Source organism: Cygnus atratus, chromosome 10, assembly GCF_013377495.2.
Source record: "Cygnus atratus isolate AKBS03 ecotype Queensland, Australia chromosome 10, CAtr_DNAZoo_HiC_assembly, whole genome shotgun sequence".
Taxonomy (NCBI): Eukaryota; Metazoa; Chordata; class Aves; order Anseriformes; family Anatidae; genus Cygnus; species Cygnus atratus.
Window position 1 is genome coordinate 9,616,315 of NC_066371.1, and position 27,886 is coordinate 9,644,200.

General features: G+C 49.5%; 1 protein-coding gene across 5 annotated transcripts; it reads right to left on the bottom strand.

The window, feature by feature from the left end:
* Positions 1 to 5,278: 5,278 nt before the first annotated feature.
* QRICH1 (glutamine rich 1) lies at positions 5,279 to 27,476 on the bottom strand. 5 transcript variants are annotated; one of them, XM_050712776.1, is made up of 11 exons: positions 27,455 to 27,476; positions 26,522 to 26,582; positions 22,689 to 23,018; positions 14,977 to 15,996; positions 11,368 to 11,545; positions 10,589 to 10,743; positions 9,666 to 9,780; positions 8,255 to 8,363; positions 7,754 to 7,905; positions 6,964 to 7,054; positions 5,279 to 6,157 (listed from the first exon to the last, which is right to left on the bottom strand). In XM_050712776.1, exons 3-11 carry the CDS (start codon positions 22,995 to 22,997, stop codon positions 5,965 to 5,967), a joined length of 2,322 nt encoding a protein of 773 aa, XP_050568733.1. In that variant the 5' UTR covers positions 22,998 to 23,018; positions 26,522 to 26,582; positions 27,455 to 27,476; the 3' UTR covers positions 5,279 to 5,964. The 5 variants fall into 5 exon arrangements, with proteins under 5 accessions (XP_050568733.1, XP_050568731.1, XP_050568732.1 ...); XM_050712774.1 differs by lacking the exon at positions 26,522 to 26,582 and having other exon boundaries at positions 5,279 to 5,672; positions 5,964 to 6,157; positions 27,455 to 27,470; XM_050712775.1 differs by lacking the exon at positions 26,522 to 26,582 and having other exon boundaries at positions 27,455 to 27,470.
* Positions 27,477 to 27,886: the final 410 nt, after the last annotated feature.

The following is a 27,886-nucleotide window of genomic DNA, read 5'->3' on the forward strand; positions in this document are numbered from 1 at the left end:
TCCAAAGATCAGCAAGTAGCCTTAAGAACACGTTACTCGTGTTGCCCACCTATAGGGTACAGAACACACAGGGCTGCTCAGGTCTCCTGTGGAACTCAAATAAACAGCGCTTGTATGCCGTAAGGTTAGGCAGTCAGGTTCGATCCTGTAGTTCAGATTAACACGTTTTGGTCAGTTGTCTGAAACACAATGCAGAGTTTAGAGAGCAACCAGCTAGATAAGCTTTGGTAGATGCTAACATTTATATTTACCCAGGGTGGGGGAACCACACAAGCGAGATGCTTCGGACCATAGCAGGAGTCTCAGGCAGTTCATGTGGTCTCAACAGCAGTAATCCGTACAGAGTAGAGGCTGCAGCTTCTACAAGTTACAGATGTTTCTGGTCAGACTGCGGCTTTGTTTCCAGCAGGAAAAGAAGGTGCATGTCTAAGCGCAGGGATGCTCCCTTTGCTACGAGGAAGGAGCAGCATGGGTTCTGATGGCCCTCACACACTTAGGAATCAGTGATGCTTCAAAGCTTAAACCCAGAGACTAGTAGGGATCTCGTTACTATTACTGTGAACACAAACATCAATGCAATCTCCTTCCTACAGCCACACGTTAACAATGCCTGCCATTAGGCTATGCCCAGAACTGACAGCGTTTCACTTCTGGTTCCCTGACAGTCTCCTACAAAAGACTGCACCTCACCCTGGTTTTAGACAAACCCTGGGTCAATTCTCAGCTAAGAGTTTTCATCTGTCCAGCCACCCCTTTCCCAGTGTTTGGGGTTTGCTAGGGCCGTGGAGCTAGAAGAAAGGCACTGTCCTTCATAGCAAACAACGTGCCTAGGCTCACACCCCTCACCACAGGAACCAGCAAGGACACCTAGAGGCTCGTTCAGGAGGCCAAGCTCAGAGACGCCGCCTTCCAAAGGAGAGCTCTGCCTGCCGAGGACGCGCACTTGAGTCAGCGTTACCTGTTACGGGATCAGAAGTGGAGGCACTGTGCCAGACCAAGATCAGTTTAACTAGCCTATAAACCCTTTATTTTAAATAAGGACAGTGCTATCAAGGTTTCTTAACCCTACCTAGGAGTCTCACACTGAACTCAGCTGCGATGCTAGTGCACGGGCACGGCAGTAAATAGGCAAGTTAGCTTCTGTTCCAACGGAAACACCAGGCAAAGTTTAATGGTTCTCAAACAGACTACAACAAAGGCTGCAGGGAAAAACATTTTATTTCCAAGCAGATTACAAAGAGCAGAGAATATAAGAGTAAAATTAAATTAAAAAAATAGTTGAGTGCATCTCTTTAAAATGATTTGTAGTGTGAGTTACTCACGGGGCAAAGCTACTGGAGAGTTTTGAAGGTCACTTTGCAGGATGCCAATCACATGTGCTGTTTAGATCAGGGTCAACACGGGAGGGACAGACAAGACGTATTTTGCATATAGGCTGCACACTCATTATCAAGCGAGGCTCTGGGCTGCAACTGGACCCTGCCTTTCTGAGACATCCCCTCCACCTTGGTCTCTCCTGCAGTTCCCTCGAGTTCTAGACACAGTTTATTGCTGCTGTAAGTGGGTTCGATCTGCCTCCCCATCCTGATGAGCTCAAATAAGAGCAGAGAAGCAGGCAAACTGCTGCTATGCACAGGGTTGTAGAGGGAAAGTGATTGCGGCGCTGAGAGCTGAGCTTCAGCCGCTCAACGGAAGGGAACCGACAGGTAGGGGACACAGCAACTGCTGCAGAAACTTGGGGCAGCATGTCAGTGAGACTTCTGGAAGAAGATTTGAGATGCTTCTTAAGGTAGGAAGATGCTCGGGTTAGCACTGCCAGCAGTTGAGAAGGGCTTTTTCATATGCATTGGCACCAGTGAGACGGAACAGGCTGAAATGACAGAGTAAGGTACGTTCCCTGTAGTATTTGAGAGGAGCAGCTCCAGCAAGAAGATGGGGAGAAAAGTCCCGTATAAGGGTGGAAGACGGTTTACATCCCGCTTTAACAGTGATTTAAGAGCCCAAACACTAATTGCAAGTAAGTCACTATTAAAATTGGATAAGAACGCGGTTTGGTTAGACTGTGCAGAGCCAGTTAGTGTCTAGCAGCACTCAGATCAGCAAGAAGATGAGCAACGACAGTATTACGAAGGCCTCCACCCCACGTATGCTCAGAGGGCTCATTTCTACCACTTCTGGAGCTGTTCTTATCACTGTGTAGGAGGCCTGAAGATAGCCTAATTCATTCAGAGTACACCAAAGCAGTTGGTAGCCCTGACGCAGTCGAGAACAAGACTCTTAATCCCTGCCCTAGGAGCAACAGCGCAGAAGAGGATTCTTATTTCGGGATCACAATAAGTCTTTTTCACAATAAGTCTTTTAAGGCAAGATCTACTTCAGACCTTGTCTCCTACCTGAAACCCAGGAGATCTCTGGGGGTAAAGCAGCCAACAAACGTCCTGCTAAGCTACACCTAGACTGTTCCCTTCACTCACCGCTCTAGGCAGGAGCGGAGAACCACTCTGGTCTGCTGCTTCAGCCATTACCACATAAAGAAAACGCTTCAACTCTTGAAAGTGAATGAAAATCTAATGGTGCCATAGACAAGTGTGTAGAGGACTACAAGTTTCTGTAAGAAAGCAATGCTATTAGCGTCAAGAGAGAGGACAATACATGAGTAATGTCAGAGTGTGAGGTGCTTTACCTCATCATACTCTGTCATACTCTGCTTTCTACAGCTCCTTTCATACCACAGAGACAAGATGGGCATAGTTCGAAACCAACAATGCAGGGTCTTCTAGCTTGACTTTTTCAGCTTTAGTTATTTAAAGATTGACATATTTTCAGCCTGTCTCATACAAGGCAGAGGGCACGGAGGGTTCTCATTTAATATATACACGCATACAAGAGCTAGCAGTTTGGCACTCTCAGAGCCTAGGTGGAATGCCCTTTAAGCAGCATTCAAACAAGCTGGTTATAGGAAAGTGTTAAAAAGCTATTTTACACGTTTGACTGGGAACACTTCCCAGAACTTGGATAGCAACCCCAAGCCACAGCACTCGTCTGTGCTACTCTGTGCACATCTTCCTATGAGCCCCTAAAAGGGAGCAGATCCTGTTCTTCACTATCAAAGAACATAGTATTTATACCCTAGAAATACTGTACCTTTTAAACTAGCTCCAGAGAGCCAGACTAGAAGCCAGGCCCAGAAAAATAATCCTTAAATCACAGTATATCGATTGTCTCTAAAAATAGGGAATGAAATTAACACAGTGGACATTCTGATGAGACGGTACACAACAGTACAGCAGTCCACTTCCAAGTCAGCAAGCTCATCTCCTATGTAGGTCTGAACAACAAGAAAGTAATGGAAACAATTCAGTCTATCAGAACAAAACCAATCATTAGGAGATCTCCACGGCTACGTGCCAAGTTCCTCCACTCCTAAGCAGTATAGTCCGAGACCACGGAGAACTTGTCTCCTGCTAGGATTTTAGATCATCCTGCTATTAAGGGCAGTAAGGAGAGTGCATCAGCTGGAATTTTTCAAGGTAACATGGAATTCTGTTTCTCGTGAAAGTTCAGCTGAAATATCTGTTCAACCCTAACCTGAAACTGCCCTAATATTCCATTGAGTTATTCCAGCTTCTGGCAATTTTTCAAATAAGAAGCAACTCCCAAAGCCGCCTAACGAAGCGACTTGTACACTTAGTACCTGGCAGCTGACTGCATTTCTGATGGAGACAAAGCAGCAGGCTCACACAGAAGTGCAGGCATGCTGGAGCTAACTTCACATGCAGTACTGCAGAGCACACACTGGGACCTGAGCACAGGTGGTCAGTCTGCAGTTTCTCTCAAATCATTGATCAAATATTTAAGTTAGGGCCACAGACAGACACTTCAGTCGCTAAGGTACGGTGAAAGGATTATAGGCTTCCGACAGCTGAAGTGGCACTAGCAACCCTGACAGTCACCCTACCAGGAGGCAGCAGCTGACTCCCGATGGCCGAATTTAGCTGAAGGTGAGTTTCCAGCATGACACACCGCGCAGGTGCCATCTTCCCAACGAACCCACTGGGACCTGGGCACCGACCCAATGCTGTTTTCCCTTTGCATAACTCTGAGGTGGGAAACTAAGCTACAAGTCTAGAGTGCAGGTACCAGTAAGTAACAGCGAGCTGCTACTTCACCTCTCTGCACCTATTTAAGCACAGAGTCCTACACAGGGAACAAACTAATCATACTCGCGACCAACTCAAGCACATCTGCTTTCTCAGGAATACCACTGTCAACATGAAGCATCAGAGGCTCGAAGCCTCTCTAGGCCCACACACCTCTACCAGGATCAGAAGCACAGCAGCAGACAACATTATGCCTACCCTCATCCTATGTGCAGATTTACCCGGTGCACACCCAACAGAGAGGGCAAACCTTCCTCCTCGATACAGACAGGTGGTGGCCAACAGAAGCTTCAGAAATTTACTTGCTTGTACACAAGTTCTTTTACTGTAATATATATATATTGAAGTATATGCCTATATATTTCGGAACGGGGAAGGGATATGAGATGGAAAAGCAAGGAAGACAAGTTCTAGAAGCAGAGTCACCTCTCCGCATCCAAGAAGCTTGTGGCACAAATAACAAGCCTGGCTAGAGTGATCTCCCATTTCAAGCACGGTTGGCTACCCGCTGGCTTCAAAAGAGCAGACTATTTGTTAATAATATAGAATAGAGCAACCACTTAAGATGCAGGAAGGCAAGGCTACAGGGTTGGGGTTTATGATCATGAATGATGCCAGAAGCTACACAGCTGTATTAAACTCTGAAAAAGCTGTTACATAGCAGCACACGTGCTGCTCCTGGAAGGCCCTTTTCTCTCCAACACCCCTCCACCATGCGGTCGGTATGGTGTGTTTGTAAAGGCGGGGAGAGGGGGATTTGCCTAGGAGTGAAGCCTCACAGGCTGGCCACGGAACATTAGGACAGACTGACGGTCTGAGCTGGTCTCACAGATCCCACGTTCCTAGCCTGACACTGAGCTTCCATCAGCAAGCAGCCAGGTCCTTCAATAGAAGTTAATCCCCTTCTACCTTCCTCATTTGTCGGGGTGAAAGAAGTCCAGCAGACTCAAGCTGGAAAGCACAAACAGGGATGAAAACAACCGGTTTGCATACTGATCTTTGTATAATGACCCCCCCACCCTCACAGCTCACTCTTCCCCAAATAAAGACACATTGTTCAATGGCATGTTGAAAAGACGTGCTCGTCATTCTTAATAAACAACTAGAGTAAGAATACATAAGAGAAACAGGGTGGTATCTTTATATGATACACAAGTGTATGTTACAAGAATTCCATCAGGCACAGGAGCCTCAAGGTTTAAGGCCTCAACGTTAGGCCAAAAAAGAAGAGTGTGGTAAAGTTTGTACTTTTAACATCTAAAAATGTCACTTAAAGGTCTGAATAGAAATTGTTGGTTTTTTTTTTCTTTGTATAAATGACAATTGTAGTTCACTCTCTCCTCTTCCTTCCAAGATAACAGCAAATTAACGTCCAAGCACAAGAAAAGAAGATGCCTGCCTCTCTTCCACTGGCTGAGCAGGTCCATCCATCATTCTGTGCCCTCTAGGCTGCACGTGCTCCAAGGAGACAGAGGCCCCAGTCATCCAGGCCAATTCTGTAGTTCATATTTTCTACATCATAAAAAAAAACAGAGTCAACCAGCAGCTTTCCACAGCTCCCAGCTTGCAGGGGATATGCAGCCTCCAATGGTTCCAACAGTTTGATGTGTTGGGTAGGATACACAATGGGTAGGTTTTCCTTTAGATTCTTTTAAAGAGAAGAAGCCTAAAAGGGCTTCATAACTACACCAATAAAAAACCAAAAACTTAGGCATCTCCTTTAGTGTAAAAGTCTGTACAATTTATCTTTGCTTGTCCCTCCCCCGTCACCCCACCCCACCCCTTCCGAGCCAAGAAGGATGCCTTAGTGCATGGTGCTGGCATTAGCCACGGCAAGAGCTTCCTGAATCTCTCGTATCACCAGGATCCGGGTGAGCATCTGCTCCATCTGCTCTCTGCTGATCGGCTGGATGGAATACCAGATCGGGCTGTTGGGGGCCACCACTGGCTCCGGAGTCAAGTAAAACGTGTCATTCCGGCCTTTCACACTCTGGGGGCTGCGTGGGGAAGATCAGAAATAACCAGACTAACGGAATGTCCTGGGAGGGAGAGACCACCACTGTCCTCATCCCAGGCTCCACAAATCCTGACTGGGGACATCTGGCTGACGAGACATAAAGGTACTTGTTCTGTAGGTACGGAGTTACTCCTAGAGAAAACGGTGGTCCCAAAGTTTTTAGGCCATGCCAAGGTTAAAAAGTCATGGCGACAACTACAAGGAAGTAACCTCTATTTCACACTGGGAAGTATAACTAACACTTGGCCTTAAAGGTCTTTCCGAGTGGAGCAAAAACAGGTTATTTTTGACATCTAGGCTAGCTGCAGAGCAATCCGTGAAGAGGAACACGCACTTTAGTTATCAGAATCATCATAATTTAGAGGCGAGTCCTCTGTGCCTCCCTCCAATTTCCAGTCCTTGTTTTTGTTCAGAAGCCAATTTGAATGGGACCCTCATCTCAAGTAGCAGATGCTTCCAGATCGTTTGTTTGCAAGTCACAGGCAGAACAGCGAGCTCATGCCAACGCAACAAACCTTCAGAGCGAGTATGAAATTAAAATCAGCCAGTTCACAGGTCAGGATTTGTCTCTTTAAATACCACAGAAGTTGTATGTTACGTTAGGTGACAACATCACGAAATTTCACCCTCTCATATCAATGCCCCTCCCCAGCTATGTAAATCTATGCAAATGCAGAAACTGTGCCAACAATAAGACACTGCCCTAAAAACCAGGCCAGCTACAAGACGCAGTTCAACACAGCCACAGAAGACAAGCAATGGTACACGTGGAACAGGGGCTCTCACCATTTGAAGAGGTAGAAGTCATACAGCTTTATCGGACACCTCAGGGGGTTCTCTGGATTCTCAGTCTGCTCCGCATACATGTCATCTGTAACTACAGAGCAACCCCCCCGAAATCTGTCAGACACGCTGAACGAGAAGCATGACTAACTGAGCAATGCCACAGAGCTTCAGCGCTCTGAAGCATCTTGTCACCGTGCCGTAACTGGTAAGAGACGTATGGCTGTTCCAGGGCAAAACTGCCCGGTTGTAAGTACTCAGAGCATTATATGGAGAGCTTGCTCTGTTCCCAGGCCTGCTGAACAATGCAACCCACCCATACCCATCTTTCCAACTTTACCTGTGTCCCAAATGACAGAAATCTCACTACAGAGAATAAGATGCCTGAGCCAAATCCTGGGTCTGTGCTTTTAGGAAGGCAGACCGCATTTATGTAGGAATTCTACATGGGCTCACTTGCATCAAGTACTTTGAATAAGGGAAGTCCTCCCAAAGAAGCTTCTCTCCCTGTTCATAAGCACTTACACCCAGTTGTCCCTTTGCCCATAAAAAACAGAAAAGTTACCCTCAGCTCTTGATGAGTCCTATATTCCTCAGGTAAGATGTGTCCTCAAAAGGTACTTATTATTAGAAGGTACTGTGCTCTCTCAGAGAGAACACACAGAAAACTCACTGTTAGGCTGTTGATGATAATTAGCAGAGCCTTGGGTTCTCATGGCCCTACCTGCAGACATCTCCAGGTCTCTTCAAGCCCAGTAAGTAAATATTCCCAAAGAAAACTTCTAGACACTACCTTTCTGGCCCGTCTGGTGTACGCCAAAAGCCTTCAGATAGCGGATACTCGTGCTTTTGTCCTTGGGATTAGAAGGGTTCTTCTTAGTCTGCCTCAACACCTTGGAGAAGGCCAGCTTCATGTGCTGGTCTACTGTTTTCAACAGGAAGTATCTGAGCAGCAAGAAAAGAACACCAGACACTCAGAGGATACAATCGCTACAGTGATGTAGCGTGATAAAGTGATATCTTTACTCCTCGTGAACCAGCTGAAGCTCAGATCAACACTGTTAAAGACTGTTCCAGCAGCAAAGCATGCAACAGCCAGAAGTCCAGTTTCCCTCTGCTAGCTCGTTTCCTTGTTGTACTGCATCTACTTTGCCTCATGGGGTTGCAAGAGGGCTGTCTGCAACCACACAAAAATCATGATGTTGCCCTAATCCAATGCAGCACTTTCCTACCATCCCTGTCAAAGTACTTGAAGTTTTTATGCTGAAAATATCCCAAAGACCTAAGTACTTACTTTGTATTGAAAAACATCAGTGTAGTGAGCAAGGTGGAAGGGGAGTGAGCTCCCAGCTGCTTACACTCCCACAGCATCTCTTCTGTTACGTGACTGGAGAGGACGTAACCTGCAAGAATCAGAAGTCAGTGTCATGCCAGGAGACAGTTACAGCAGGAACACAGGCAGCATTTTATAGTCTGAAAGTATGAGAGAACCTATAAATTTTAAGGGAAAGAGGAGATCTTTAATGATGTCAGATTCATTGCTGCACAAATGTATTTTTTTTTAAATAGCAAGTACATTTAGGAAACAATCGTATATATACGTCAACCTCAAGTTGTAGAGAATATATTCCTGCAATATATCTATACATCCCATCCCAGAGAGAAATAAATACGCACTTAAACAGCTTGTAATTAATGGCCCAACTCCAATGCAGATGCTCCTAATCCAATAATATGTGAGAGCAGGCAGGCCAGTGTAACAAATCAGCTCTTGGCCCTGCGCACAGCTTCAGTCAGCACACAGTGCCAAGTGATGTATTTGGACACATGAGTAATCCTTTGATTCTCAGATTTTTTTTCCTTTGTGTAGAAGAGAAATACTATACTCCAAATACACAGATAAATAGAAAAACAGACAGCAGTATGAACTCCAGGGCTTGTGGAATGACAAAGCACAGATCAAACAGCCAGAGTGAAAACAAAAGGCTTCCAAAACTCACGGAGCTACTTAGCTATCTAGCCAGTAACATCAGCTACTTTTCTGAACACAAGCAATAGTTTCTTCACTGACACCTAATCAGATCAAAGGGAACGAAGACCTAAGAAAGCAGGCTTCTGCGCTCTATAAATGTGATTCTTACCCTAGCTCTTACACACAAAACTGGTCTCTTTTCAAACTCCTCCTCCACCCCTGTAGCCATCATCTTGTCAACACAAGGTTGAGATGAGCTGCATTTCATTGCAGCGGTCGAGGCTCTAACCATGCATTTTTAGTTGGTCCTGCAGCCCATAGCCATCTGGCTACATGGCAACATAAGGGTGTTGCATCATCTCCCAAAGCTACAATACATATTAGGGGCAAGATGTATTAGTGCTTCAGATGAGGAAGCTCGATTTGGATCGAGGATCAGCTGGCTTCCAAGCGAGCCAACCTCATGACAGTACAAAATCTCAACTATCCGCCTTCTCATGGGTGAGAAGTAATCATCAAATAATCCTCAGCAACAACCGGAGCTAGAGCCTGACACGTGCAATAACCTCAGCATTCACTGTAGATGCAACATTTTTCTCCCTATCAATGTGATCCATCCTAGGGACATTAATTATTTTGAAAGGATTTCTGTTCAGACTACACTCAAGCTGTAGTTCCATTTAAACATTCCAAGCTCCAGAAACTTTTAATGTTCATAAAGGCAAGTTCTTACCAAGAGGGGAAACACGAGGTTGTACGTCCTTGAGAACTTCATGCAGCCATTCAGTGAACCGAATATAGTAGAGATCTGAGAAGATGTCATCTACTCGACCATTTTCAAAGAGATACTGTAAGAGATTCACAACACAGTCGTATACAGTATATCGTATACAGTCGTATAATACAGTGGTCGTATGTTCCTGTCAGACAAGGCCTTACCCTAAGAGCTCAAGCACCTAGTTACTCAAACACTTCACAGCGTAGCACCGCAGACTAACCTGCCTAGAAAAGTGAGGACCCTCGCAATGAGGATAGTACAGGATAAGTAACCTCAGTCACTACCATGGGAATGCTAAGACAGGAAGAAAAAACATTTTAGACAGCAAAGCTGACTGGATTCACCTCTTAAGTGTTCATTAGAAGTTACTTCACATAACTGTCCTGTGTACTCTAGATTTTCTCAGATAAGAAGAGATACCCAATTTTCCTATCAGAGTTCAGTCCTATTCCTGCAGCTCTTCCAGAAAGCACACCAATATTACCAGCCCACACAAAGCTAAGTTCTTGCCTGTAAAGCTTCAGCTCGATCAAATCCTGACATTGACAGGTTTCTCAAACATCACTCCTCTTCTCCCCTCTCCCCCAGAAAACCAAGCCTAAAAGGATTTATTGTTCTCACCACGATACCGAACTCAATTATTAACAATTCTTCACAAACTTAATTCAGGAGAAGAAAACATTGCTGCATAGTACGTTTCAACTACACCACTATTTTATAATTTATTTTTTAAATGTAAGAACCAGAGTGTCTTTTGTTATGAAACTGTTGGGAAGCTCAATAGAAGGCACAGTCTCCCTTTTTTTAAACATATAATCTCCCTACATATTCTGACAACACACACCGCTCTGCTGCACATATAACTGTCCTCCCCCTACCTTCTGAATACACAGGAAGATATAATAGAGCACATCTGGATCATAGGGTTCACCATCACCATTCCGAGCTTCTCGTGTCATTAAGCATAGACCATAATTCAGCTCAGCCACAGCTGAAGAGATGAGATCTTCCTGGAACCTCAGCAGCTGACGCCCTGGAAAACAAAACAAAGCCATATTATTTAAGCCATAAAGCCATATTATTTCTGACCTTTCAGGAATGATTTCCCGTGTCTCCAGCAACGCCACTCTAGCCGGCAGGCCCAGTACTACCACATTCTCTCCGTATAATAAAGAAAACTGAAATAAATCAAGTTCTTGGGCTGTCAGATCTGCTAAAAGATAAGTGGGCAAGAATCCAAGAGGAAGACTCTGCCCTGCCAGCTGCATGACGACCGCCTTCTTCTACCATGGCCACAATGAAATGCTGCCCCGCAGCAACAGGAAAACAGCAACTCCACGCCTGCCCTACCAGCGTGGCTGGCATGCACAGCCATTTTGTTTGTCCACACATTGCAGTCACATAATATCCTTTTTCTACAGCCACCAGACTAGTTGCTCAAGTTGGCTCAGCACAGACCTATAATATTTCCCTTGGAACATGTCCTGTGGCAGTTGGATCATGCAATAATTAGTAGTGCAAAGTAAATCAAAGTTTAAACTTAAAAACAATCACTGATGGAACAAAATTGTTTAGCGCTCTTCTCAAAAAACACCTTAACATTCAGTCACTGAATAATCCCTACTTGAAAGGAAAGAAAATCTGTCATGACACATACTTCCAATAGGTGCTAGCCTATTTTGGGCTTCTTTTTCCAGCTCTGCATTCTTGGTCTGTGCCCAGCTTTTCCACACTTCAAGCCCTTCTTCTGGCTTCAGAGAGTTTGGAAGTAGAAGTTCAGGTGAAGTCTGTGGCTGCGGCTGTGGTTCAACTTCAGCAACCTGAACGGTTTGAGCCTGTGACAGAAAATATTTCGGTTATATACACGTCAATATGCAAAAGTTACACAAAAAAAGAAGTAGCGCAGTGCTACCCCTAGCCCCAGGAGACCAGCCTTTTGCAACACCCCTCTCTAACAAGATCCATCCAGGGAACGCAGCTTTTGCTGTCTAACCTGAACTGCTGCTCAAGGAGGAGTATTTGTCTCTCCAAGTATTGTTTTTTGTCTGAACGGACATATCTAAAATCCCTTCAGCAAATCCACACAACTTGATGTTTGATGCATTCAGAAGTCCTGCAGAACACCACAGGAGACCTAGCAGCCGGCAGCAATCCTTGCTACAATACCACAGAGAAGCTAGTTCAAAGGCAAGGATCTTCATAGGGCTGAAGTCCTCTCAAAAACAGACTTCTGGTCTCCTCTCAAACAGCAAAACAAACAACTACAGCCCACACCTGGGCTGTCCTGAGCCAGGCTCTGGGAACACTTGTTGTTGTATGCTACTAGCATCCCGCCCACCCTTGCCCATCGAGGGCAGGCTCTCTCCATTAGCCTGTATTTAACAGGTAGACAGAACAAATATGCTCTGCTCTCACTGACACAAACTGGTAAGATTAAGCAATTTGTAAGAGATGTAAAATAATAGGCTAGAACACCAGTATCAAAACATTCATCCAGCTGCAATGAAGTGCTCTCAACTACCAAACACTGCTGCTGCACACTAGCTACTGTTCTGTGAACAGCTACAACATGTCCTGCTATAGACATAACCCGGTCCTCAGACCTCCAGAAGTTTACTTTGGAACAGCACCTTAAGTCATCACGGATTACCTCAAACTGAAACTTATTTTACAGGCAATCAGTGGCACGTATCCGGAAGGAACCGCGAACTCTACTGCTGCACTCACTCAACATTCTTCACTCCTGCTTCTCCGTCCCCTGCCACTGAAAGTCTCACCGCCACCTTGGTTAACGAGGTTAACCTCAAGTTTTACTGCCCTTAGTCAAATCATCATTGGCAACCCTGACTGTTACACAGATATCAACCCCTACATCTGAACACTTTTGCTTTCGATTTCTTAAGTCACCCCAAAAAGAAAGGCTTTGCCACAATGAAGTAACTTTCCCTTTGATACTGCCGATCTTCAGTCAGAACTGCTCTGGCAGTACTCCAGTGCACAGCGAAAGTGGTGCAGAGATTTAGGAATGCCTCTACCTTTCTTAGTGGAACAAGAAAACAAAGAGACAACCGACCAGCTGAAGAGGCAAAGCCTGTAAGAGCCTCAGACTGGAGCTTTCAGACAGGCTGCCTACCTCTGGTTTCGTGTGCTTTTGTTGCTGGTTTGTTTTCACATCAGCTCCTAATAGCTGTTTGCATATCAGCGCCTCCATCGCCACAGCTGCGGCAGGAGGCTGACTGAAAGGCTTCGGCTTTTATCAAGGCAATAAAGCTGAGGCTGTCAAGCAAGCCTCTGTCTTTGGGAGGCCAGGAGTCCAAGGGCGAGCTGACACCTTGTCTTTGCAGGAGCCAGCACTGCGCCTCCACCCTCGTCCTCCCCACTGGGCTCCAACAGAAAGCTGCGGAGAGGCAGCCACCTCCGCCAGCCCAACTGATGGGCTGTCCTCTGCCCTGGCCTCACAGCCGTCACCTGCCGCAACAGCGGGCACACAGCCCGGGGTTAGTGCACAGGCCTGGAAGGTGCTTCTGAAGTGACTTCTTGTGCGCTACAAAAATAGGGCAAAATAGCTGCAACTTGCCCCAGTCAGCAGCAGTTAAGCTGACACTGCGACAGGGATCATCAGGCAGCAAGAACGATGCGTGAAAGAGCTGCTGCAAGAAGCAAAGGTTGGTGTTGTTCCCCCAGAGCAGCACAGCGCCAGAGGACATTGGGGGCCAGGGAGCAAACTTCTCGGTCTCACAGTTGCAAGAGACAACACCCAGAAAGAAGTTGGATGCTCACCTGTAGCAGCTTTACTGCCCTCAGAGGAAGAACACGTGCCTCCCTGTGTAGGGCTTATTCCACAGACTTGTCATCAAAAAACTGCCCGATACCCAAGAACTGCAGACCACTACGCACAGGGGTACACCGCGTTAGCAGAAGCTTTACAAAGAAATAATGGAGTTCCTGCTTCAGAAAGGATCCTATGAATGTGCCTCACACTCTTAAAATACCCTAGAAATAAGCCCAAATAATCCTCTTTAGTGGAAAGGCAAGAAGTTTTTATCAACTTGGCTTGTTTAAGTAGCCAAAAGCAATAAAATGATCTCTAATATACCAACACAGGAAAAAAAATAAGATCCAGCAGGCTCTTTGAAACCACCAAAACAAAACCCCCCACCCAAATAAAAACCAAACCAGCACACGCATTACAAGACCTATGAGCCATGGCTTAAAGCACAGCTGTACAAAAGAGGACACCCAGAGGTGCAGGGAGCCCTCTCCAGGGAAGACGCTGTAGCCCACCGAGGTTGACTCGGTCCAGAAACAATCAGATGTGACTGCCCAAAGCAATCCTCTCCGGCTCAGTGCTTGCTGACGAAGCAGAGGGCACATACATCTTTATAAAGCCAGCGGTGGTATTTATAAACTGCAAAGAATTTATAACAATATTTATGCTAGCACACTCGGGTATTTTTGCTCTCATTCCATTCAGCAAAAACAGGCTCTGACAGATCAATCCCTACACTTTCTGATAATAACAGAAAAACGACGTCTGTTTGCACAAGTAAGACAGGCCACTAATCGCCCTAATTATTCAAGTTTTAAAAGCCAATTTAAAATTAACTATGGCTTAAAGTTCGCAATAAAACCTTTCAAAAAAAACACCAGCACATTTGGCTGTCACATTTGCCAGGCGTGACAAAGAGATGCTTTACTTGCCACTGGTCGTTACTGTGTTCCTGCACTGCAGGCATTTGCTGGCAGCAGGGCCCGCAGTGACAGCCAGGTACACCTGATCCACGGAGTCTGCCCTGACAGCTACTCAGATTTTGCCATTTTACCTGGGCACCAGATCTGCTGTGAACTCCACGTGCTGCATAACACAAAGTAGCCGACGACTAGGCAACCGGTATATTTGTGCAGCTTGCTGCGCTGCAGTGGTCCCTGCCACTCCACTGCCACCCCTAGAGCAGGTCAGGAGAAGCCCACAGACTTCAGGATACCTGCTAGGAAGGAGCTAGCTAGCAATGAGCATTTATCTACTAATTTACACTACAAAGAGCAACACTGAACTTTCTTCTGGGCAGCTTTGCACCCTATAATTATGCGCCAACATCGACATGCTGCAGCCCCACATCTATCAGGCGTCAAATGCCCCATGTCACGCCCAGACTACAGGACAGCCATCCCTGCTTCCCACACACCAGCTGTCTGCTCACATCCCCTCTCCCCAAAACACCTGCAAGTTGTTAATCACGGAGCGAGACCCAGAAGTTAAACTTACTGAGCAAGTGACTTGTAGCTGCTGCTGCTGCTGCCCCTGCTCCTGCGGTGTGGGCTGCTGCTGTTGCTGCTGGGGGTCCCATATGTGCACTGTCTGTGCTGTGTTCTGGTACGTCCCTGCCACAGCCTGCACTGCCACTGGAATGTGGATGTTGCCATTCATAAACTGCGCTGGAAAGAGCGAATTAGCAAGAGTCTGCACCACTTCCTCGTGAGAGTTCTTCACTACTGAAGTACTTCCCACCATCTTATCCTTGTCGTCTTCCAGCTTCACGGTAGCCAGGGTCGTCGGCGAGCCGCTGACGTGGACAGCGTTGTAGGCCTCCTGCGGGATGGCGATGTGGGTGATGTTTTGCTGCTGAAGGTCACCACGCGGCTGAGCAGAATAAACGGGGATGGTCCAAGTCTCTCCAGTGGGGCTAGTAATGGTCCCAGTGGCACTGTACAGGTGGGCACTGTCCACCGTTAATAAGTCTGGCCGTAACGAGACGTAACTTTGTTGCTGGCCCTGAGGAATGGCCAGCACTGTGGCAACTGGCTGCCCTGAAATAGCATACGATACAGTAATAGGCATATCCACTTTGCGTTTCTTCACCGGCTGAAGGACGCTGGCCGTGCTGATCCGCCGCTCTCCCTCTCGCGGAGAGCCTTGCTGAGAAGGAGGAGGTGAGAGCGCCCCGACCGTCTGGATCTGGATCTGCTGGCCACCAGTAATGGCCTGTCCGGCCACGAGCTGGGCCTGGATCTGCTGGTGCTGTATGTGCTCCTCCTGGATCTCGGCAGCCTGGATCTGCTGGGCAGTCTGCATGTGCTGCACTTGGATCTGAGCCGCCTGCAGCTGAGACGGGCTGGGGCTCTGAAGAGACTGGCTCTGTATTGTCTGGGACGCCTGCTGCTGCCCCTGCCCTTGGATCTGCACCTGGACCTGTATCGGCTGCTCCGAAGCTTGGTGGACAGTGAGCTGCGGAGAGAGCTGCTGGGCGGAGACCTGCTGCGGTGACTGCTGCACCTGGACCTGGACCTGCAACGACACCAATTCGGCAGTTAGGGGCCAGCAAGCGCCAGCGACCGGACCGCGGGGCCATCGGCACGGCTGGTCCGTCCCTGGAGCTCCGCGCTCCAGTCTTCTCTGCTCAGATTCACAATTCCGTACGTTAACCTACTCATCACGCATCACAACTCCGATGTGAAGCTTCCTGCTGCAAAACGCAGGAGTTTGTCTCATCCTCACTATGCTCTGAAGACCGATTTTACTGCTCTCAACCCCGGCCCCAGATGGCGGCAGGATCACTTGCCAGTGCCAGGCGGTGAGAACCACGGGTAAGCCGAAACCAGCACTTGGCTCTTTCCACACAAAGCAGAGAAATCTTCTTTTGAAACCAACTGTTAATAGTAGCACTACACAAGCAGGTGTTAACACAGGAAATATTGCACGTTTCATGTGAATCTGTCGTGAGCTGAAGGACACCACTACAGCATTTGTGTTTTTAGGCTTCAGAAGTATAATTGTCACCGAGAAAGAAGTAAGTTAACTGGTTTTAATCATTTACTAATTCCATTTATTGTCTAAGTTACTCAGCTATATTTTCTAGCTCATGCACTTACACAATGCTGAATAATATGGACAAAATATATTAGGGGACAGTTCATTTTAGTGCAGCGAAAATAAATATCCTCAAGCTAGTATCTCCTCTCCCAGGACCCTACCCAAGGTCTGCTCTCCTCTCCAGAGGCCTCCCCACTTCACCCCAAACCACTTTGTTGCGTTGCCTTGCTCTAGAAGCAATGTCCCAGGCTTCCACCATCACTTCTCCAGGCTTCCTTAAAGCCAGACCTTAAGGGGGGGGAATTGCTCGACCTCTCCTTTCAAATCCCGCTGAGGGACGTAGAGCTTTATTCGTGACACCTACAAGGGCCACATGATGTTTGAAGCGACTTAGTCCCAAAACCACGTCTTCCTGCTCACGTTGCCTCACCCTTTTCTATCTCACTCATCAGAGCGAGTCAAGCTAACCTAACGTTTGAACAGACTCCACACTCACTCAGGTCTACGCTGCACAGATAAACAAAATCTCAACCCCACTTCCCAAAGAGACCTCTAAAAGTTTTAAAAAACGTTATGGCTTCATTTGCAGCCAATTAAGAGTTGCTAAGCACTAAGTGGGATAGCAAAATGCACCAGTGGCAGACCGATTCGAAGTCGCCTCCTGTTAAGAACCCATTCTGTTCTCAGGAAGAACGGTGAATTTTAGAGGCTCCTGCTGTCAGCTGCGTGCAGCATGCGGTAATCCAGATGATGTGGGCTTTGTATCATTTCCTGCAAGGTAACAAGACACACACGACCTCCCCGGTGCAACTTGAGGCCGTTCCCTCTTGTCCTAAATGTTGACTAAGAACACCTTAAAAGCACCCCCACCGCCATCACAGGCACAATTTTACATTAGAGTTTCTGTTACTGATTTCACGTCATACAAAGTATTTCTGTTGCTGGCACTGCGACTTGAAAGCCTGCTTCTGAAATGAAAAATTTCAGCATGCGAGCACACTTATAAAGGCGGTGAAATGGGTTTAAGCAAGAGGTGTCGTCTGCAAGAGGCAGAGGCTACGAACAGACCAGACAAGACAGCATTTTCTCCTTTCTGCCTTTAGAACCTAAGCCTACTGCCTCTGAAAGCCAGGGGCAACTTCCCTAACTTTCAGCAGGTGAGGAGCCAAGACCTCAAGTCACACGATACTCCTGACCCCCCACAGCTAGAATGCCTTGCTGCTGCTTTAGAGCTCACACAGTTATTATTATTTTCTTTAAACACCCAAAGAATGAGCCCAGACCCAAGCAAGAAGGCAGACTCCAGAACCAGCGGAAGCTCTCCATACTGCTGACACCGTGTTTCTGACCAGAGATCGCTCCTCTCGAATACCAAAGGTCTGCCCGCTACACCTCTTACATCGACCTCCTTGAAGGAGCTTGGTATCTGAGACAAAAGGACAAAGAATTACACTAAAAAGCATCGGTGGCTGACTTTTAAAAAGACCCTGTACAGAGAGGAATGTTTGAAGTTTGCAAGCCAAGAACAACAGAGAGAACAATCTCCAGCCTTAAAGCGAAGATTTAAAGTGAGGATGTGTTATGCTGGGAATTCCTGAGTTATACTGGTACAACAAACCAACCAAGTTACAGTGCTGCGACTGCTTATTGTCAGGAGTTTGGGTGCAGCAGCACGGAAAGAATCACTTCCCAGCAGGCTGCAATCACAAAGAGAAATGCATTTTTTGCCATGAAACAGCTAGAAGTTGGACCATAGTAGTAGACTAGAGAATCAAAAGCATTACGTGTCAGCCCTGTACTGCAACAGGAGGGCAGAACTAAAAGTAAGTCCCTTAAAGGAAGACTTCTGTCACTTACAGCAAAACCCACACATTCTGTCCAGAACTGAGCACATGCAAAGAGCAAGTAAGTGGCCAAGCTGGAAAAATCCTAAGTCACAGGAAGACTGCAGCTTGTGCCTCAGTTTCACCTGAAGGTGATCCCAGAGGGAGGCTCCAAAGCCAGGAGAGGTAAGAGCAGGCAGGCAGCAAGCCTGCTGCAGGAAGCATGCTCCCAACCCACCCGAGGTACTTACTGCAGGTGCACCTCAAACTTCCACACCTGGGCAAACCAACGGAGGTGAACCGCTTGGTCAGAAAGTTAACGAGAGGAGAACAGCCATGGTGCGTAGCCTTGTTTAGGGAAACCAGGCTGAAAACGCACTGCCCTCAAAGAGTCCTAAACTGAAGTAATTCCAACACCCACCACTGGAACAAGGGGTTCCTTCTCAGCTTCCATCAGAAGGTACCTAGAGCATGCACACGAGTACGCAGTAGGTGAAAAGCCTGATCCCTAAGTAGCAGGAAACGCTGAAGCTGCTATTCAGCTGCTTTACAGGAAGTCCTCTGCTATCTATCAGAGTAAACAAGGCCTACGGGGAGTGTACAAGTCAACCTCTCACAACTACCACCAGATTCTCACTGCAGTTTTTTTCCCTCTGCTCATTCATCAACATCAGTAAGACAATTCCACGTGCCACGCTGGGTCTCTGCGTGTTTGAACAGTGACCGTACCAGGATTATGTTGCCACACTGTACTTTGGGGCAGGATTTAGACCCGAGACAGCTGGAACATGTGAACCAGGGAGAACAAAACCTCCCCCTCCTGAAGAGAAACCTATTTCCACATAAAAAAATGGGCTATCTTTAAAACATCCCTCTTGATCACAACCATTCTTTGAAGCGGCAAACTCAGCTCAGCAAAGGGTAATAAATACTAGCTGCTACGCTAATATTGCTTATATTCAAAGATAAGCAAACAGGAGCCCTACCTCCTGTTAGAGAAAGCCACATCCATCAAAAGCGAAAGAAGTATGCATTTTGCGCAGAGCCAGGGCTAAGGTTTTCTTCTGAGCTCCTTAAGTGCATCTTTTCCTGCCTCATGTCATTAACACTGCCCAGCTTCCTAGAGCGGTCTGAAGTCATAGAGCAGACCAGGGGAAGGCAGAAGACGACGAACAGCCAACACATAAGGAACTGAGCAATTAGAAAGGCATAAGCTTTCATGGTTTATGCAGTCTTTTCACCATCCCCTATGTAGTTTGACAACCTTGCTCCCCTGTAGTGTCTTCCCCACAACCCCAGTCCAACCAGCTCCAGCAACCTTGCCATCGGACTGTCTTAAAGAAAGGGCCAGAACTGAGGATCTTCCCTGCGTGCACTGTGTACATCCTACACAAGCACGCTTACTCTCCTCTGATATTCTTTCAGCTAAATCTTCTTGCACGCACAGATGAGAAGTGAAAGGAGGAAGAGGTTCACCATCTGTGCAGAAATACCGTGCTCTGGAAGTCAGTGCTAACACCTCTTGCTGGCATCATCAATTCTATGGCCTCAGTGCTCAACACCAGCTGGCAACAACGCCACCAGAGGCAGAGCTGACAAACTCTTCCTTGACTGGAGCAAAACGCAGCCCTTCCCAGACACCCTGGATGCAGGGAGCAGGGTATGACAACTTGGCACACTGAACTATTCCTTAAGATGGGTAATGGCATCGCTGTGATACCGGCCATGGAAGGAGCTCCAAGACACTTCACGGCAGCACGGACTAGTACCTAACCTAACTGAGCAGTTGCTCCCACTAGTCTTTGAAATAAACGTTAGTTAACAATTTGTTTAACGTTTTAGGAAAGAAAACCCTAAGGTGGCAAGTTCTCCTTCAAACAGGAGATTTACTTTGCTAGGATAAATAAAATCAGCAGCAGCCAGGTACAGTCTGTGTCACAGCAACACCGAGGATGAAACCTGAGCACCGTCTATCTTTATGATCATAAGGTTGTCATCGGCACTCGGAGCCGCGGGGTCATCTGACCCGCGATATTATTAGTCGCCTCCAGCCCCGCTGTCACACTGCCAGCCACAAGCATCGTCACTGAAAGGGTCTTCCGCCGATGTGCAATTGGATTAGCAAGAACTAAACGGATTATCGAGTCAAGTACTGGGATGACATAAGTTTGATCAAAATCTCGGAGCCTTCGGAGGGCGATGGAAAGTCCTCACAGTACAGCAGACGTGGATGGAGCTCAGCAAAGCGAGGCAGCCGAGCGGGGCGCGCTGCCCCGGTGGCACGCCGTCCCCGTCACAGCCCCGCCGTGCTCAGGCACCACGCTCCGTTACCGCTGCCACAGCGACCGTCACGAAACAGGCGAACGCTAAGTCATGGGTCTAACATCAATCACACCTCAGTCAGAAACCCTGGGAGACAGAGCACCGAAGCGCTCTCGCCAAGGGGTAAAGGCATTCCTCCACCCGGTTCTTGGGGAAAAAATAAGGTTAATTCGTTCCCTTCGAGATCATTCTGATCCAGAAGCTAAAAGGCATGTGAACCCAGGTGCGCTGCGATGCACAGAAGCTGCAGCTGTACCTAGTGCCAGATGTGCCACCAGTGTTTGGGGGACTGGCAACAGGCTAAAGGGAGGCAGCACTAGGCAGTGCAAACACTAAGTAGGGTCTGCACTGACAGATGCGAAAGCAAATATTTTAAAGCAGGTATTTTAAAGCAGAGTCGCACCAAAAACAAAGCAGAAAGCGTACACAACATTTTTTAGGAGAGGCTTCTGAAAGTTTGACTTCCGTTAGATATTTTTCTCCTCAAGGTGCAGGCCATTTAGTTTAAAAAATAGGAACAGGTTTTTGGCAGCAACTCTACAGTTATTTCCAAGAAGGTCAGGAGTTTATTTTTCTCTGGAGTGCGTGATATATGACCTCCCTCCCTATCACCGCTACTACAAGGCCTGCAACGGTCAAGTGTGAACTTTGAGAAGTTCTGAAAGGAGGCGGCAGCAGCAGGAAATCATATATATATATTCCTTTTAACTTGTAAAATTGTTACGGGGCCTTCAGCATCTTAAAGGCTGAGGCACCGAAAAAAAAACCACCCGACTCTCCTACTAGTTCTTCTGCTGAACTGAAAAATGAGACTTCTCCCAAAAAATCTGCTAGCTGGCAGAACCAAAAGCACCCTTGACCAGTTTTAATAGACTCACACAGAGATCTAAGGCATCTGTCTGCGAGACTAGAGGCTTTTGTTCTTCAAAAGCCCTGCAACACAAGTTACTGTAGGGCAACAGGTTAGCGAAGTCCTAGTTGAGCATTCATTTACTCAACAGAAAGAGTAACTGGAGAGAAGTTACCCAGTGAAAGAGGAAAGTTTGTCTTTACTGGAGGGGAAGAGCGCACAAGTGAGCTGTCAGCACAAGCCTACTGCACTGCGGCAGCTCCCCGTGACCTTATCTCCGCTCATTTGTCTCCGTACCCTCATTTGTTGCAGAAGAAAGCTCACAACTTCATGCTACAGAAGGCAGAAAGATGCGTATCTGAGGTGTATCGGAGCCAGAGCTGCAGTCCGAGTTCAGCTGGTTGGAGACGTATAGTAAAGGAACCTTGGTAAACGCCTTGCCACCTGTGAGCTGCTTAAGAAATGTGTTTGAGGGCCGAGGCAGTTACTCGAGTCATTCTAAGTTCTATGGGTTTTGCCTGGCGCTGGATTTTGCTTATTCAATACTTAATACTAATTACTTTAAGACCTGTTAAAAAAAAAAAAAAGCTGCAGAAGACTCTTTCCACTGTGCAACGGAGTGATCTGCCTTGACACGTACGCATCTTTCTGGGTATCTTACCAGAGCTCATCACTTGACCAACCTGCGTTTGCGCCCAGCTTAAAACCCAGATCAAGAACTCCAACTTTTAGAATATTCACGTAAAATCATTTAAAGAGTACTTTAAGAAAATAGTAATGGAGAGTTAGATCCCAGGGCCGCTCTAAACGACCAGAGAAAGTAAGACCGGCAGAGGGGGAAGGGTATTTATAGCTGCTTCACGCGGAGCGCACGGCTTCAGGGAGCTGTGTACATGCCAGAACTGTCAACCATTTCCCAAACAGGTTACACCACCACATTGCTATGTATGTTACTCCTCCTATGGAGGGGCTCAATGGAGGCACCGTCAAGAGAGAAATTTACTACCAAATTCCTCAAATGAAAGGGAAATAGTGTTGTTCTATATAAAGTTAATTGGTCCTGCTTCTTAAGTGCTTGCCTGTGGTTTCAGGTTAGACAGTAGCTGGCTCTGCACACCGCGCCGTGGGTCAGCAAGTCACACACACGCTTAGAGATGATTTAAGACGCTTACCTGGACTTGCTGGGGTTGCTGAACCTGTATCTGCTGCTCTTGCTGAGTTTGCTGCTGGACACTGGTTGTCACAGGGCAAGCGAGTTCGAGCAAAGACCCAGCCACCTCTGTGCTGTCCGTGTAAATGCAGTTGCCACCCTGCTGATACACCATGGTGGTGGTGGCGGTCTGCTGAAACTCCTGCAGGGCTTCCGGCCCCTTGGAAGCAAGGGAGTCCAGAAACTCCTTCATCCTGTGCTGGGGGATCGTTCGCGCCTTCACGCGGATGTATTCTTCAAAGGAAATGGTGTTCTCCAGAGAATTATTCATATTGCAAGGTCCTGAGGGTTCCTTAAGGAAAGAGAAAGTTAAAACTCTTAACGACGGCACTCCTCCAGCGCAAGGATGTTCCCAGCTCCAGTAATTCATTCCTCATCCCGAGTACCACAGGAAACTAGCAAACATGCACAGCCGGATGCCCTGGGCCAGGTGCTTTAGTTTTAGGAGGCATCTCACACCACTGCACCCTTCTCGAGTTAACCCTCAGCAGTCTGACCGACAACCAGGTGTGACCGCGGTGCCCGTCCCAGAGGGCTCAGCGCCCCGTACTGTCTCCTAGCACCGCGCTTCACCCAGACCAGCAAAATCCCATCACGGACTAAACCAAGCCACTTATTTCATTCATTTGCGGCATGCAGTATTAGCGAGAGAAGCTCGGAAACCAACATCCGTGGCCCTGCTCTGCGGTCCCAGAGGTGGGAGAACCAAGCGGGGCGTTCTACCAGGCCGTGCAGCTCTGCTCTAGGCAGCTAAGGGGAAGCCTCAGATGCAGCATCCATCCGCTGCTCTCAGGACTAGCACAGCCCTGTCGGTCTGACAGAGCAAGCGGAAGGAGAGTGCTAGAATCAAGAGGTTCCTCGGACCGGGAACTACAGGCACAGAGGAGGAGAGCTCTAGAAATAAAACAGGCGGCAGCGGCATCAGGTCTGGATGGTGCTTTTAGCATAGGGAGAGGTTACGTGAAACGTGCCGTGTACGGGGACTGAGGAAACCAGGGGACTGGGGAAAGCGAGAGCAAGGGAGAAATAAAAGATGACTACACCTGAGAACATCAGAAAGCTCTAGGGTACGCGCTGACAGCATCCTTCTCCTCCTGACTTGTTTAAACCCACAATCGGTTCCTGCAGTAAGCGTACTGGCTGTTTCTAAGGCACTCGTTAGTCCCGATAACGGGTAAATAGACTCGAGCTGTAACACCACCAGCTACTGAGAGGGCTGTGAGAAGATGTGAAGCAGCACAGGGTTGGGACCAGAAGAGGAGAGTTACTGGATCCAGCCGTGCAGAGGAAGGGAACGGGACGCCACCGCTGTATGCGCATTTTGGCTGCAGTTCTAACGAGAGCAAGCAGGAAAAGCAGAACCGTTTAAATCATTTCCCAGCGATTTAATCGACTGGAACCGGGACAGAAACCTCTGACCGAACGGAAGGCTGCCACGGCCGTGTGAAAATGGCAGCAAGTCCCAGGCTGTCGGCGGCGCTCCGTCCGAGCGCAGCCGTACGCCCCAGGCCCGACCCCAGCTCCCACCAACCCCAGCAAGCGCCGGAGCAAATCCTAACCGCGCTTACTGGTACGTGACGCGAGTCTAAACACACAGGAGTTTTTGTTTACACGGAGGAGGTTCATGGCTAGTGCATTGAACCAGGCCCACCGGAAAAAGAATATCAAAGGCAAGGGGAACACACGAGGCGGCTGGTGCTGAACGCACGGCTTCAGGAATTATTAACAGCAGTTGTTGCTCTATGAGGTCATTACAGAAGATATACTGGAAACGTGCATCGGTGTTTAGGGATAAAAAGCACAAGGTGACAGCGTTCACTTACTAAACGCACCAATTCTGTAAAAGTCAGCGTAGGGAAGCCCCAGCTCTCCTCCGGGAGCCACCCAAGAAAAAGCCAGATATCTCTCAGCTCAACACTCAGCTCGCCCCACTGAAGAGGCCCAGCCAACGCCCTGTACCTCTGCTAATTAACCTCTTCCCAGGTGGTTGCTGACAGCATGCCCAAGGCGACACTGATGGGGAACAACCTTGCTGATGCATCTTCGGACAGGCCTCAGACAGGACCTAGACCAGGCACACTCGCACAAGTCTCGCACCTAACTGTAAGGAGCTCCATTAGAGCCTCTCAAGCTGGAAAACACACTTTGGGACATTCACTTGTCCCAGGTTTCTGCTCGGAACTTTCCAAGGTTTGACCTCAGCACCACAGGGAAGCTCTCAGGAGGGCAGTCACCGTGCACGCCCGCGCAGAGGTGCGCTAGGAGACACGGCTCGCAGAGGGGAGGCTTCTGAGGCACGAGCCCCGAGGATGCCACGCTGGGAGCCCAGGAGGGAACGCTACGGGTGCTCTTCCTTACGGTGAAGGCAGCGTGACGGCAAGGTGCTGCTGAGCTGGGAGGGCTCACCTCTCGGCAAAGGCCCTGCCTTCTTCCTCGCTGCTGCATTCGTGCTTGTTATGTCGAAAGGGCTCGGGGAATCAAGTCTTAGGTTGTTCGCTTTCTGTTAACCTTGTCACGGGAAGGAGCGGGGAGGTGAGCAGGGCAGCTCTTTTCAACAGCGGTTATCCATTAACCCAAAGAGCTGCAGTTACGTCACCCAACATCACCCTGTCAAGGCTCGGACATCACTTTGAGAACTCCAGCCCTTCTACCCAGAGCCGCTCGGACGTGCGCCGTGCTCCTGTACAGCAGAGACCAGAAGCCACCAGAAACCCAGATGCGAAGTCAACAAGCCCCAAAATGAGGAGATCCACCACCAGCACATCACCTACCTCTTCTGACCACCAGGAAGCGGAACGAACAGCACGAATGGCTTAAACACAAACCCTTGCCCCAGCTCGGCTGCTCCATCCTAACCAGCTCTCTTTAGCAAGCATGGAAGTCAGAAGCCTGCTAGCCCAGTCCTGTGAACCTTGCCCTGTCACGCGCCGTGAGAAGGAAGCTCTTGTGCTTTCTTCTAGCATGGAAACATCTTCGTTGTTATCCACCCGAAGTTACTGCGCTGACAGTCGCTAACGCCTGTAACAGTGACGCGCCCGTCTCAACCACTGGAAATCCAGCCACAGACCGGAGCCCACTGCGCCCCGCAGTACTTCCAGCACTGCTCCTGCTCCAAACCTGCAACGGGACCTTCCCTCGGTTTGCTTTACAGCCCCCAGCTCTGGGGATCAGAAGAGAGCTGAAGGTAGCTCAGGTAACGGAGCAGCCTGGGCCAGGTTTCTGTGAATCGCCCTGCTCAGGGCTATTTTAACGACGAGCACCGAGCTGCTCGGAGCTGTGTTTCACAGAACTGTGCACGGCTGCAGAGGTACCAGGTCCGGGTGAAGACTCAGGTAAGCAGTGCCGCACCAAGAAGCCACATTTTTTAAACTAAACCCACCTGTTTCTGACAGAAGAGCCCCTTAAGGCTCAGTGGTGCATTCAACAGGCTTCTGTACTGCAACGCGCACAGCTCGCTGCTGCAGTCGCCACTTTTAACGCTCCTAAAACAGGCTAATGTCTGCGTTCCTTTCATCCATTAGCCACACGTTAGAAATAGCGAGCATCCATCCTTACTAGACCTCGGCAGCACGTTTTTAAGACTGCATTTTAAAAACAAAAAGGAGCCTCCGAGCAGTGAGCTTTCTTCTACCAAGGGACGCGATCCTTCCCCGGGCGGCAGGACCGCGATTTCCAGGCGATAAGTTCGAGAGGCTCTCCGAGGACCGCGAGCACACACGGTTAGTCGGTACAGCTCAGGCGGAGGTTACCGAGCACACACACCCGACTCGCGGCAGGTGGACGGTCCGGACTCACCAGTCACCATGGTGCATGTGTTTCTGCTGCTCTTGTCCTGAGCCCTTAGCCTTGTAACGTTCTGGAGAAGACAGAACAAAGAAGCCCTTTCCATCCCCAGCTCCTTTGCCTTTTTTTTTTTTTTTTCTAAGCCCGGTTTAGCCGTTTAAGGGGCGTTTTACTTAAAAAAAAACAAAACAAAACAAACAAAACCCACCCAGCGGGCGGAACAGCCGGCACCTGCCCCGGGCCGTGCAGGCAGAGCTGAGAACAAGGAGCAGCAGCGGTGACCGTGCCCGGAGGGCCCGGAGAGCCCCGGCACCGGGACCCGGTGCCCCCGGCAGGGTGAGGGGGGGGCTCCTCCTGCGGGGCCGGTGCCACCCCCAGAGCCCCGGGGCCGCCTTTGTTCCCCGGGGGGGCGGCAGGAGGAGGAGGAGGAGGATGAAGAAGAGGAGGAGGAGGAAGAGGAGGAGGAGCAGGAGGGGGGAGGAGGCGGCGCCGCGCCCCCGGAGCCATGTTGGGGGCTTCTCCGGGACGGCGGCCGCCGAGGGCCGCGCCGAGGCCGGGGCGGCGCCTTCCGGTGCGCGCACACGGCCGGCGGTAACGAGGCGAGGGGCGGGCAGCGGGGGCGCGCCCCGCGCGTGCCCGCGAGCAGGCCGCGCGCGTGCCCGCGGGCGGGGCCGCCCCCTCCCTTCTCTCCCTCCTCCCCCCCCCCCCCCCCCCCCCACCCGCCCGCCGGGCCCGCGCCGCCCCCGGAACCGCCGCCGCCGCCTCCCCTCCCCCAACCCTCTCCGTTCCCCCCTTCCCCGCCGGCCCCGGCCCCGCCCCGCTCCCCCCCGGCCCGGCCCGGCCCCGCCTCACCCCGGCCCCGCCGCCGCCGCCGCCGCCCCGCGCCGCCGCCGCCGCCTCGGCCCCGAGCCTCTTCCCCTCACAGCTCCCTGGGCGCCATCTTACATTCAACCCCCCGCAGCCAATCGGCGCGCAGCCTCGGCCTCGCGAGAGCGCGGCCCGCAAGTCCCGCGAGAGCTGGGCGCCGGGGAACGCCCCGCGCCTTAAAGGGGCCGGCGCCGCTCGGGGGGGGGGGAAGTGGGGGGGGGGGGGGGGCCCAGGCGGGGCGGGGACACGCGTGGGGAGCGGGAGGGCACGGGGCGGGCCGCGGCGGGTGGGGGGGGTGGAGGGGAGGGGAGGCCGCGGGGTGCGGTGCGTGGGGCCGGGCCCCGACCTGCGGGGTGCCCATAAAGCCCCCGCGGGGTGCCCACGGGACGTTACCGGGCGCCCTCGGGGCTGCGTGGAGCCGGCTGGGCCCGTGGGGGGTGGGGTGGGACAGGGGTAAGGCGGCCCACGGGGCTGGGGGACAGGGGGTCAGGGCGCCCCAGGCTGGGGACC

Excerpts from the sequence above, each read along its gene's own strand:
- QRICH1 (XM_050712776.1), bottom strand. The coding sequence starts at position 22,997 with ATGAATAATTCTCTGGAGAACACCATTTCCTTTGAAGAATACATCCGC. Across the intron at positions 10,744-11,367 it reads TAGGCTAGCACCTATTGGAA|GGCGTCAGCTGCTGAGGTTC; the intron begins GTATGTGTCATG and ends TTTGTTTTCCAG. Across the intron at positions 6,158-6,963 it reads GACTTCTACCTCTTCAAATG|CCCCCAGAGTGTGAAAGGCC; the intron begins GTGAGAGCCCCT and ends TTCCCCACGCAG.